The sequence below is a fragment of the Antechinus flavipes genome, chromosome 2, assembly GCF_016432865.1.
Source record: "Antechinus flavipes isolate AdamAnt ecotype Samford, QLD, Australia chromosome 2, AdamAnt_v2, whole genome shotgun sequence".
Classification (NCBI taxonomy): domain Eukaryota; kingdom Metazoa; phylum Chordata; class Mammalia; order Dasyuromorphia; family Dasyuridae; genus Antechinus; species Antechinus flavipes.
This window is the reverse complement of record NC_067399.1, coordinates 272308607-272321486: the sequence shown is the minus strand read 5'-3', so window position 1 is coordinate 272321486 and position 12880 is coordinate 272308607. Positions and strand designations below refer to the sequence as shown.

The window sequence follows — 12880 nt, the reverse complement described above, 5'->3', positions numbered from 1 at the left end:
ATAGACTGTTCTCATTTTTATCCTTTTGTCTACTAAAAGATGATATAATTAGTTCTTAAAAGTATTTCTCGGGAAGACCATCACTAACTAATTCAATGAGAATATCATAATTGGAAGGAAATAACTCATTTTCACCTCTCTCAATTTTTTATTCCCTTTTTAAATAAATCCTTCCCTGAAACACCTTTTTATGCCACATATATCCCAAGATACACTCTAATCTTCAAAATTCCTTTGGTACTTCTTATCAACCTTTGTACCCCATTCTGCCATTAATAATATCTGCCATTGCAATACTTCCTTGTATTTTCCTCTTACACATACTTTTTCTTCTCATAATTGATGTATTTTATTAAATCACATATTTTTATATATGTCATATACAATTATACAATCACATGAACATTTAACTTTAATTTTGAGACATGAAATGAGATAAAGCAGTATAAAGCTTTTTATAGCTTACTAACCTTTTCATGTATATATGCTAATCCATCCAGAATTTCTCTGAAGAGTCTCCACAGTCTGACAGAGTCTTGGTATAATCCCTGGTCAATGGTGTCCCTTAAAGTACTCTTTTCACAGTATTCCATCTTTGGATAAGGATAAATCAGTAAGAATTTCAACATTCACCTGTTAACTTAAAATGCCACTTAATATTGTGCTCTAATCTTACATATTTATCATTGATTTGAGGCAGCTATTATATAAGATAAACCCAATACTATTTATGGCATATATTACTACTACAATCCTTCCTTTATAAAGGTCCTTAACATAACTGAAAATGGCATTAACTAGGAGTTGCTAAGTTTTATATAGTTGTTTTGAAAATCATTTTCAACTAAATTTTAGAACTATCGCATTTTTCATAAGTTTTGCATTAAATGAATCAAGAATGATTATCTAGACCAAATTCTATTTTTTTTTTGAGGCAATTGGGATTAAGTGACTGCCCAGGGTCACACAGCTAGGAAGTGTTAAGTGTCTGAGACCAGATTTGAACTCAGATGCTTCTGACTTCAGGGCTGGTGTTCTATCTACTATGCCACCTAGGTGTCCTTGAATTCTAAAATTTAAAAACATTAATAGACCTTACTTTGCTCAGAATCATATTTACTGGTCTTTTAGCTGATACCATAATTATATTAAAGTAGTAAAAGAGAGAATAATAGCACTGAATTTTATAGTTGGTATGGTACAGAGATTGTGCAATTGGCTAAATTCTACAAATAAGAGTTTCTCACACTGAATAAAGAGAAGAAATTAGGAGATGCTTTAAGGCCTTCAAGGTATGATTCAGGTAATCAAGTAATTCTTTATTTCTTTTTACCATCACAAAAGTTATTCCCTCCTAAGCTAAAATGAGCATTCATCTCTTTCTTACAAAACCAATAATGCATGCAACCAATTATGTTGACTAAGTTGGTCTTTTTAATAATCTCATTATTACTATCCCACATATCTTCTACTAAAAAAAATTTCATGCTAACCAAGATTCCCTTCTATACTGTGAAGAATACGTACAGTTTTTTCTTACACTTGTGATTGGCTCTTGCCACTGTTTGACAAGTGCACAATCATTTGGAACAGACAAGACTTCTCTTTGTGGCCAGTCTGAAACCTAGGCTCATTCTTTATATTTTCACACCAGATTGATCTGTCCATAGTTACGATTTCTCAGTAAAGTTACACAGTTCAAAATTCTGCTTTATCATATCTTCTGCTCTCCTGTCTCTCCAGATTCTTGAAAGTAAGTGACTTCAATCTGTTTCATGATGGTTGTATATGACCAGGCCATGAGTATAGTATAAAAAGATCATGTCAGTGCTGGCAAAGTATGTTCCATTTACTTAGCTGGTGATAGTGTCTTATTACTTAATCAAGATTGATGACCAGGATGCTATAATGACTTTGAAATATTAAAAGAAACTAAGGAAAGTCTACAGGATGTTAGTCATGGGAATTTATAGGAAAGACACAGAGAAGAACTGCACAGCATGAGAAGGCAAAAGGGGTTGCAATCAGCTAAAATTAGAGAACTGTAATTTAGCAAGAATTTACCTCTTCCTTACAAAACAATAATACATGCAACCTATTTGTGGTGACTGAGCTGTTTTTTTCAAAATCTGCACTAGAGGAGAGTACGTTCAAAATAATGAGATTGTGTAAGATATTTCATAGAAATATTTTGTCAAAGCTTTGGACATATGCCATTATGTCTCATTCTTACATTCTCTTTTTCTAATCCTTTCAAAAGAAACACCTAATCTACTAATGGACGCTCTGTACTATCCAAAAGTATCCTGGATAATCACCTGGATGTAAAGGTAATGGACTGCCTGGGTCATTACGGATTGTTTATTTTCCTGGTGATCACTCTTTTCATTGTATTCTTCATCCTGCTTCATGAGAAAAAAACCAAACACAATAAATTAATTGATATTAACCAGAATATCACAGACAGGTATTTATGAAGTCTCCCTATCAGATCTCTATATACAAAGCACAATGCTAAGTGCCTGGCATTCAAACATAGAAGTAAAATAGTCTTGTTCTCAAAAAACTTACATTTTGTTGGTAGGTGAGAGAGAGAAGGAAGATGAGGGAAGACAATGTATACACAAAAAGGAAACTATGAAATACAAACAAAATAAATATAAGATAATTTGTAACATATCCCAAGTATGGGAATAAGAGATGGAGTGTCATATATATGGAAGAAGAATAACAAGGTTAGTTTGATTGGACTATTAAGTGTACAGGATAGCAAATGGTAAAAGAAAGGTAGGTTGCGGTCAGGTTTCAAAGGTTTTAAATATCAAATAGAGGAAGTTATTTATATATTTAATCCTAGAGATAATGAGAGGCACTAAGACAACAAAATATCTTTTCACAATCAAAGACTTGATACAGAATAAAATTTTAATGTTTCAGTAAAAAAAATGGTTTATGAAGTACCAGAACATTAACTTTAGAATAAAATATGTCTATATCTCTCTAGATATAATACAATAAGAATATAAATAGCTTTTTTATCAGTTGGTATAACCTGCACTATTGCCTGAGTGTTTAACTAACATTAATGATTATGCTACATAATATTAAAATACTGCTTTTTTCATTTAATTTAGTTTAACCTAAAAAGCAAATTAGATATGTTCCTTTTATCACCATTAAAGTTTTCATAAATATCTTAAAAGTATAATTTTAAAAAAAATTTCTTCCCATAGGAGCTTCTCTCTGCCACATGGCATGTTTGTTGTTTTTTTTTTTTTTTGTTGTTGTTGTTGTTATTGTTGTTTGTTTATTTGTTTTTATTTTTTTCCCCTGAGGCAATTGGGGTTAAGTGACTTGCCCAGGATCACATAGCTAGGAAGTGTTAGGTGTCTGAGGCCACATTTGAACTCAGGTCCTCCTGACTTCAGGGCTGGTGCTCCATCCACTGCACCACCTAGCTGCCCCTACATGATATAATTTTGAGGTGACTCTCCTAGCTATCATCTGCAGATATTCAGGTGCAAAAAATTTTAACATGATTTGAGCAAAGCAGAATATAAATGTGTTATCTAAAGCACTGGTGTCAAATTCAAACATTAACATATTCCTGGAGGTTACATATTGACTTAGAAAACCACAAATTAACATTAACTATGTTGTATTATATTTTTATTTATTTTGTTATATAATTCTGAATTACAATTTTACCTGAGTGAGGGGTACTCAGAAGTTTTAAATCTGATAGTTCTGGTCTAAACCATTATTTCACAGAGCAAGAGAATTTGAGAGATTAAAGGGCCCTCAAAAGCCATCTAAGCTAATGTGCCTCTGAAAATCACTCGCTTTACAATTTGTTTGAAAAATAGTTATTATTCAATCTTCCTTTGAAACCTGTAACAAAAAAGGGCCGCACCACCTTTTTAAGGATGAGGATGTAGACTGGACCTGGGATTTCACAGGTATAAGGAATCTAAGATGAATACACTTCTTTTACTAATGTAAGTAACATTCTCCTCTGTAACTGGTAGTCTTAGAAGGCTGCTAAGAATACTGAGAAGTTCAGGAATTTGTTCAGGAATTTGCTCAGGATCGCAGAGCCAGCACGTGTTTATAAGCTTGAGGCTATCTCTCTAGCCACAGGGGCCACACCAGAATTGACAGCATTCTAAAATAAAATGTAGATAATTTCTGCATTCTATCCCGATTAAGCACAGATAGTCAAGTTCTAAATATGACAGATTTGGTTTGGTTTTACAAGATGGGGGAAATACTAAAACTAACATGTACTTTTATATTTCTTGCAAATAAATTCAAACTACTTAATAGAATCTACATAGAAAGATTTGTTATCTATATTATTTTTTTTCCACTCTTAGTAAAGAAGTCATCACATCTAATACTGTCTTGTTCTTTAAACAATGGTCAATCTCCAGAATACAATAGGGAGGAGGTTAACACCATTCTGACAGCCTAAATAAACTGATATCCATTTATCAGGATCAGATAGGAAATCATTGAAGTTAGAGGTTTCAGAGATGGTCTATGAAAATGAATCAGGATTGGGTTAGGCAGGGATAGACATTGCTCAGGTAAACTGTGGCTTTTCTCATTCTAGCTCCACAGCTTACATCCTTTTCTCACTCCCAATATAGAGTAATTATTTTTATTTTGATCAACAAATCATTTAAAGACCATGCAACACCCTAATCAGTTTCTCTACCCTGAAAAAAATAAATTTATTATGTGGATAAATCCAGACTTACAAAAATAATAAGTGACATTTATAAAGGACTCTATGCTTTGCAAATATTACCTCCACCCACAGTCTCATTTAAGCCTTAGAGCAGCATTGCTAATTAGCCCCAACAGATATCACTATCTCTATTCTATAAAAAAGGAAATAGCAGCTTAGGAAGGTTAAGTGACTTGGCTAGGGTTACAGTATCAGGGAGCGGATTTGAGCCCAGTTTCCATTTGTCCCCATGTCCTGGGTTCTTTCCAATCTATTACTCTATTAATAACCTTAAGTATTTAGTATTAATCCCATGGGTTATCAAGAAGAGTTGTGCTGAGAAAGATTTCTCATCTCACAAGGATGTCCTTTAGTCAATTCACTTAGCTCTCTCCAGCTGCATCAAAATTGTTTATAAATCAAAGGTGTTACTGTGGAGAAACATTTCTGAGATTCGTTCTGCTTTTAAGAGTAAGATATATGGAACTGATGGTAGAATTAAATGTTAATAACTGGAATTAAATTGTATGCTTTTAAATTCTCTCTTATTATATTCTAGCTAGTCGATCAAGTTATGCAATTAAGTATTTATTTACCTGATTAAGCCTCTTACTGCTTTCATCTTCATTGTCAAAAATAATATCACTTTCAGAATCTGTGGCTGGTCTTTAAAAAAAATGAAAAGAAAGGAAAATTCAATATCTCTTAATTCCCAAAAACAACAAATCAGGACAATTCTCAAAAAAGAAAGGTGTTTGGTATGCAGTGAAACTTATCAATAAATAGCTCCAGAAATATATAAATTTACCTAGGTAGCACATTAAACTAACTCTTTAAGTCTCTTGTGAAGTAAGCTCAATCAGAAATTATTTATTTTTCATAGGTAAGGGCTTAGTAAGGGCTACAAAAAAACTTAATTAAGATAAAAGAATTAAAAGCAGATTAAGCTTGTTAAATTGTCAAATAATTGTACTTTCCGATCTATAGGTTTTATAAGTACATTCATTAGTTTGCTAATTTTGGAATCTTCAATAGATCTTACTCAGAACTACAAATTATATAGACTCTGCTATTAAATAGTATATTAGAAAATGTATAAAGTATATATTATATAATGAACAAGTATGAATGCCTGACAGAATAATCTGGCCAATGAAATTAGATGGGAAGCTTTTAAATCCTGGAATTTGTTCCCTTTTTCTTATTTTTTACTTTTTTTTTTTTTTTGAGACTAGTTTTCTCTATCTTGCCAAAGCTGGAAATCCCTCATGAGGTCTGACCAAGTGGTGATGATTCATCAGCCTCAGCCTCCACTAGAAACAAGGATCACAGGTGTGCATCACCACATCCAACTTTTACATACAATCTATCATAACTTCAAGTGTGGAGAACCTTCAAGAACACATGAAAAATCTTAAAAGTTTTGACTGCATGTGGTTCAAAATTGATGATCTTTTTGACAAGTTTTATGTATATTCCAAATAAAAACCAAATTATATCTTCTATAGCCTTGCAAACAAGAATTTATAAAACATATTACTGCATGTGCCAAATCTCTTTAAAATATTATAAACAGACTTCGCTAAGGAATTTCTTTTCAAAGATTATTTGGTTTCCCAAACTAAGTAACATTTATTAAATCAGCTTACAAGAATGATTGGGAGAACACTCCATCCCGATCATCATCATCATCTTCATCATCATCACTTGACTCTTGATTGGCTCCAGTGAACTTGGCACTGGAGGACGTGCTCCACTCTACTGAACTGGTCAGGATTGGAGGAGCAGCATTGGTTTCCACATCATCTGTCAACTCAAATGCATCTTTTCCATTCTGTTGCCCCCTTTTGGGGGCTGGACTCTCTTCACTTGTATCTGTCGATGGGCAGCTAGGAGAAGGCATCTCATGTTTTTCTATCCAGGCATTGTAATACCTCACAATATTCTCATGGTTCAGCCGAGAAAGCAAGGTGACTTCCCCTTTAATTCGTCTAAATTGTTTGCTAGCGGGATTTATAGAGATCCGCTTCACAGCATAGCAACAGCCATCAAGCTTATTCTGCACCTGTTAGATTAAAAGTACCACAAGTTAGCTATCCATTTTGAATATCATATTTGCCACATCATATGGTTACTTTAATACAGTACTGATTGAGTGGACCCACAATCCTATATTATAATTCCAACTAGAAACCAAATCTATGTTTAAAGATTGCATCCGTAAAATTTTCAGATGAAAGTAAAATATTTAAGTTACACTTAAATGGTCCTTGACCTCATGGATCTTACTAATAAGGAAAAAAGGCATAACCATAGACTGTTATATCACATGACAACTACATTAGAGTAGAACAGTGCTATCTGATGGTCAAGGAGAAACATGACTGATGGGACAATTAACTATCTGATCACTGATTTTGAACCAGAAGATTCCCCTAGTCCAATCCCCTCTTTTTATAAATGAGAAAACTGATTCAGGGAGGCTATAGCTTGCTCAAAGACATACAGGATTGGAACTCAGGTTTTCTGCTACAAATCTAGCACTCTCTCTCCTCTACCATGCTTCCTTTCTCTTTGAGAAAGGCTTCATGGATGGGGTAGCATTTGACTTGGGATTTAAAGGATGAGTGTGAATTCAAAAGGTGAGAAAGTATGAAGACATTATAAGCATAAAAATGATATAAATAAAAAACAACAAGGGCAATAAATTCTTTATTTGGAGTACACAGATTATATTATATAAGAGTTAATTCTTAAATCATTTGTTTATCATTTCTGAAAAGCTTGTGATGTTTTCCCCCTTAATTCCTGACTGAAGACAGATACATTGTTTTAGCTAAGACAATCAACCAGAAGAAACTCAAGATTGACATTTTAACAAATGCTTTCCAATTGTCTCTTTTCATTGCCAACCATGCTTCCTAATTTTGTAAAGAAACCATTTCTGAAATAAATTTCATTTCCTTGCACTTCTAAAGTTTTTTACTTTTCATTAGTGTGAAGTTTGGGAGGACCGATTTTATTTTTCTCTTTGGGATTATTATACTTAGCTAAAGTCTAAAGTTAAACCTAACTTGATATTTTGTGAGACTTCTTTCAAAATTTGTTATTTTATGAGGCTTCTTTCAAAATACAATGTTCCTGCTCTTGTTTCTTCTAGTTGTTAGATTGCAGATTTATGGATAGTAAAGTGTCATAACTGAGAGCTCAAAGATAGCACATGCACCTAAAAGAATCACAGAGATAGGTTTCTATATTCTATACAGCAAGAGTCCATGCATGTATTTGGCAGTTTCAATGGAAAAATAAGTTAACTTCAGTTCATGGTAAAATCCCAAGGGCCTTCCATTATAGTATCCTTACCACCCCAATTATGCCTGTGGTGGACCATTTACTGATACCATCTTCTTAAATAAAGAAAACACACACACACACACACACACACACACACACACACACACACAAATGTATATGTATGTACACACATACATATATATCAAATTTATTTCTAGAATAAATATTTTCACTTCCAAAGTTCAATCAAATTAATTTTTAATTACATAAAAACAGTTTAGATGATTTTCTAAAGTTGGTATATTCTAAAAAATAACAAAGGAAGTCATTCAAATAGATGGAAATGAAGAACAAAAGGGAAGACCCAAGAACAAACGCATCTTAATATTATATCACTTATTTCCACGAAAATCATCTCATCATTTCACAGTTGGGTTCCATCTTTGTTCTAATCTGGGTATCCTTTTAATTATAACAAATCTAACAGTAAATCATATTAAAAGAAAAACAATGTTTTCTTTCTGAATAAAAGTAAATGCCCTCTGCTTAGCAGTCTTGCTTCCACTTGATGGGCAGTTAAAATAATGTGTTTCATGTTAATGTTAATACATTAAAGTCAAGTATAGGAGTGAAATTCTTCTAATGTATATATTGTCTTTTCAAGCAAAAGTCCTTAATGCCGGGAAGGTGCAAATGATCACTACTTCAAAGAGTAACAATTTTCTAAAAATCTGATAAGAAGTTTTTAGAAGGAGAATAAGCACTACTATTAAAATAATGAGAAAGTGTTTCAACACTAGCCTCTGCAATAAGAGTCGAGAAAGAGATGAAAGGAATTAGAGTAGGATACCAAACTATCACTCTTTGCAGATGATATGATGGTATACCTAGAGAACCCCAGAGATTCTACTAAAAAGCTATTAGAAATAATTCATAATTTTAGCAAAGTAGCAGGATACAAAATAAATCCCCATAAATCCTCAGCATTTTTATACACCACCAACAAAATCCAAGAGCAAGAGATACAAAGAGAAATTCCATTCAAAATAACTGTTGATAGCATAAAATATTTGGGAATCTACCCACCAAAGGAAAGTCAGGAATTATTTGAGCAAAATTACAAAAAAGTTTCCACACAAATAAAGTCAGACTTAAATAATTGGAAAAATATTAAGTGCTCTTGGATAGGCCGAGCGAATATAATAAAGATGACAATACTCCCTAAACTAATCTATTTATTTAGTGCTATACCAATCAGACTTCCAAGAAAATATTTTAATGATCTAGAAAAAATAATAACAAAATTCATATGGAAAAATAAAAAGTCGAGAATCTCAAGGGAATTAATGAAAAAAAAAAATCAAATGAAGGTGGTCTAGCTGTACCTGATCTAAAATTATATTATAAAGCAGCCAATACCATTTGGTATTGGCTAAGAAATAGATTAGTTGATCAGTGGAAAAGGTTAGGTTCACAAGACAGAATAGTCAACTATAGCAATCTAATGTTTGACAAACCCAAAGATTCTAACTTTTGGGATAAGAATTCATTATTTGATAAAAACTGCTGGGATAACTGGAAATTAGTATGGCAGAAATTAGGCAAGGACCCACACTTAACACCATATACCAAGATAAGATCAAAGTGGGTCCATGACCTAGGCATAAAGAACGAGATTATAGATAAATTAGAGGAACATGGGATAGTTTATCTCTCAGACTTGTGGAGGAGGAAGAAATTTGTGACCAAAGATGAACTAGAGACCATTACTGATCACAAAATAGAAAATTTTGATTATATCAAATTAAAAAGCCTTTGTACAAACAGAACGAATGCAAATAAGATTAGTAGGGAAGCAACAAACTGGGAAAACATCTTTAGTTAAAGGTTCTGATAAAGGCCTCATTTCCAAAATATATAGAGAACTGACTCAAATTTATAAGAAATCAAGCCATTCTCCAATTGATAAATGGTCAAAGGATATGAACAGACAATTTTCAGATGATGAAATTTAAACTATTACCACTCACATGAAAGAGTGTTCCAAATCACTATTAATCAGAGAGATGCAAATTAAGACAACTCTGAGATATCACTACACACCTGTCAGATTGGCTAAGATGACAGGAAAAAATAATGATGAATGTTGGAGGGGATGCGGGAAAACGGGGACACTGATGCATTGTTGGTGGAGTTGTGAACGAATCCAACCATTCTGGAGAGCAATCTGGAATTATGCCCAAAAAGTTATCAAAATGTGCATAACCTTTGATCCAGCAGTGTTACTTCTGGGCTTATATCCCAAAGAAATACTAAAGAAGGGAAAGGGACCTGTATGTGCCAAAATGTTTGCAGCAGCCCTGTTTGTAGTGGCTAGAAACTGGAAATTGAATGGATGCCCATCAATTGGAGAATGGCTGGGTAAATTGTGGTATATGAATGTTATGGAATATTATTGTTCTGTAAGGAATGACCAGCAGGATGAATACAGAGAGGCTTGGAGAGACCTACATGGACTGATGCTAAGTGAAATGAGCAGAACCAGGAGATCATTATACACTTCGACAACGATATTGTATGAGGACATATTTTGATGGAAGTGGATTTCTTTGACAAAGAGACCTGAGTTTCAATTGATAAATGACGGACAAAAGCAGCTACACCCAAAGAAAGAACACTGGGAAACGAATGTAAACTATCTGCATTTTTGTTTTTCTTCCCGGATTATTTATACCTTCTGAATCCAATTCTCCCTACGCAACAAGAGAACTGTTCGGTTCTGCAAACATATATTGTATCTAGGATATACTGCAACATATCCAACATATAAAGGACTGCTTGCCATCTAGGGGAGGGGGTGGAGGGAGGGAGGGGGAAAAAATCGGAACAGAAACGAGTGTCAATATAATGTAATTATTAAATAAAAAAATTTAATAAAAAAAAAAAAAAAACGATACTGTATGAGGATGTATTCTGATGGAAGTTGATTTCTATGACAAAGAGACCTAACTGAGTTTCAATGGATAAATGATGGACAGAAACAGCTACACCCAAAGAAGGAACACTGGGAAACGAATGTGAACTATTTGCATTTTTGATTTTCTTCCCGAGTTATTTTTACTTCTGAATCCAATTCTCCCTGTGCAACAGGAGAACTGTTCGGTTCTGCAAATATGTATTGTATCTAGGATATACTGCAACATATTTAACATTTATAGGACTGTTTGCCATCTTGGGGGGGGGGGGTGGAGGGAGGGAGGGGAAAAAAAATCGAAACATAAGCTAGTGCAAGGGATAATGTTGTAAAAAATTACCCTGGCATGGATTCTGTCGATACAAAGTTATTATTAAATAAAATAAAATTTAAATAAAAAAAAATAAAATAATGAGAAAGTGTTTCAAAGAGGGAATCAGAAATGTGAATGAAAAAAATTGTAAACCATACCTTGATGACAGCTCCAAAAGCTCCTTTACCAAGTAAATGTAATTCTTCAAATTCATTGAAATATCGGGAAAATTGTCTTTGTGTTTCAGTGAAAAATGATGCACTGGGTAGCTGGTTGCTGGGAATAACAGTTTCAGCATAATCTAGCCCTCCAGAATCTGAGATAAAACAAAAAGATTTAAGAAAAACATTTGAAGTACAGCAAATGACATAAACACTAAAGTAAGCATTCCTAGTCAGCAGATTAGGATATATCATTAGATTTTTAAGTCTTACCTAGAGATTTCCAAGCTTATTGCTGCTAGCAACTTCCTCTCCTCAATAGTCCTCATTTCTCCTCTGTGGTTTATTGGATTCTCCCTTTCCTGTTTTAAGTGATTTACTGTTTGTTTGTTTTTTTTAACAGTTAACAAAATTGGTTTACTTAGACATGGCATAAAAAGGATATTCAACAAGAATATTTTCCAGCACTTAGCTGAGAAATGGTCTCCCTAGTCTCCTCATAAAAACATAGTTATTTGGCAGGGAAGGGTAGGCCAATTTGCAGATTTGGGAAATCCACCAAATTTAAAGGAAACTGATTTCATGAGAGTTGGTTTTCCTCAGATAACCAAGAAATAACATAAATTCAGGCAGAGGTTTCCAGGAAGCAGCATCTAATGAGTTGCAGCTCAGGGCAAGCTTTGTCTCATGTTCAGAGAAATATTAGCCCAAACCATATTATTAAGGGAAGGACAAGGTCTGATAATGGCTTTATCAATATATTCCTTATTCAGTCATGGTCAATGTATATATTTTTGTGTGCTCCTTATTCTTTATCACTTCATATAATAAACCTTCCCATAGTTCCATTTGTTCTTCTGAAATGATTATTGTTACTAGGCTCTGACCATCCCTTCCCTGCTTAGAGTCTTCACTAATAATATTGTACTCTACAAATGTTAAGGTAACATTGAGATTTTAGGTAGTTAGTTATTTAAAAAAAAAAAAAAAGAATAGGCATCCTTGTCATAGAGAAACAAATTTGCTTATTATAATCAATTACATTAACGATATCATTCTTACTGCTGCTGCATATCTCCTCTAGATTTGAACACATTTATGCAAAATCTTAAACATTTTATATATCATTACATGCTTTATACACAAATGCTCCCAATGGTAGTGAGGCTGAAAAGCTACTTAAGTCTACCATTGCTTTTGTGGCCCCTTAGCTAGTGGTGGAAGCAGGCAGCTACCACCACAAGCCTTGCTCCAGGCCATCTGGCCCACTCAAGGCAAATACACTAGGTTCCTGCTTTACTTCTCCTTACTCTGCATGTTAATTCTCTTTGTAAAGACTTATTGAAACTTATTGTCTGAATTTGGAGTGCTCAGGGAGCTTTCACATTTATACAATAGTTCTAATA

General features: G+C 33.5%; 1 protein-coding gene across 4 annotated transcripts in view; it reads right to left on the bottom strand.

Annotated features, from left to right (window-relative positions):
* Positions 1-12880, bottom strand: part of EIF2AK4 (eukaryotic translation initiation factor 2 alpha kinase 4) — a 97939-nt gene that overhangs the window by 42167 nt on the left and 42892 nt on the right. For 3 of the 4 annotated variants that reach the window (XM_051977055.1, XM_051977057.1, XM_051977058.1), the window contains 5 exons: positions 11472-11629; positions 6382-6797; positions 5329-5398; positions 2319-2405; positions 471-593 (listed from right to left, as the gene is read on the bottom strand). In XM_051977055.1, coding sequence (XP_051833015.1) covers positions 471-593; positions 2319-2405; positions 5329-5398; positions 6382-6797; positions 11472-11629 — 854 coding nt within the window. The remainder of the gene's footprint in view (positions 1-470; positions 594-2318; positions 2406-5328; positions 5399-6381; positions 6798-11471; positions 11630-12880) is intronic. The other variant, XM_051977056.1, reaches the window with a different exon arrangement.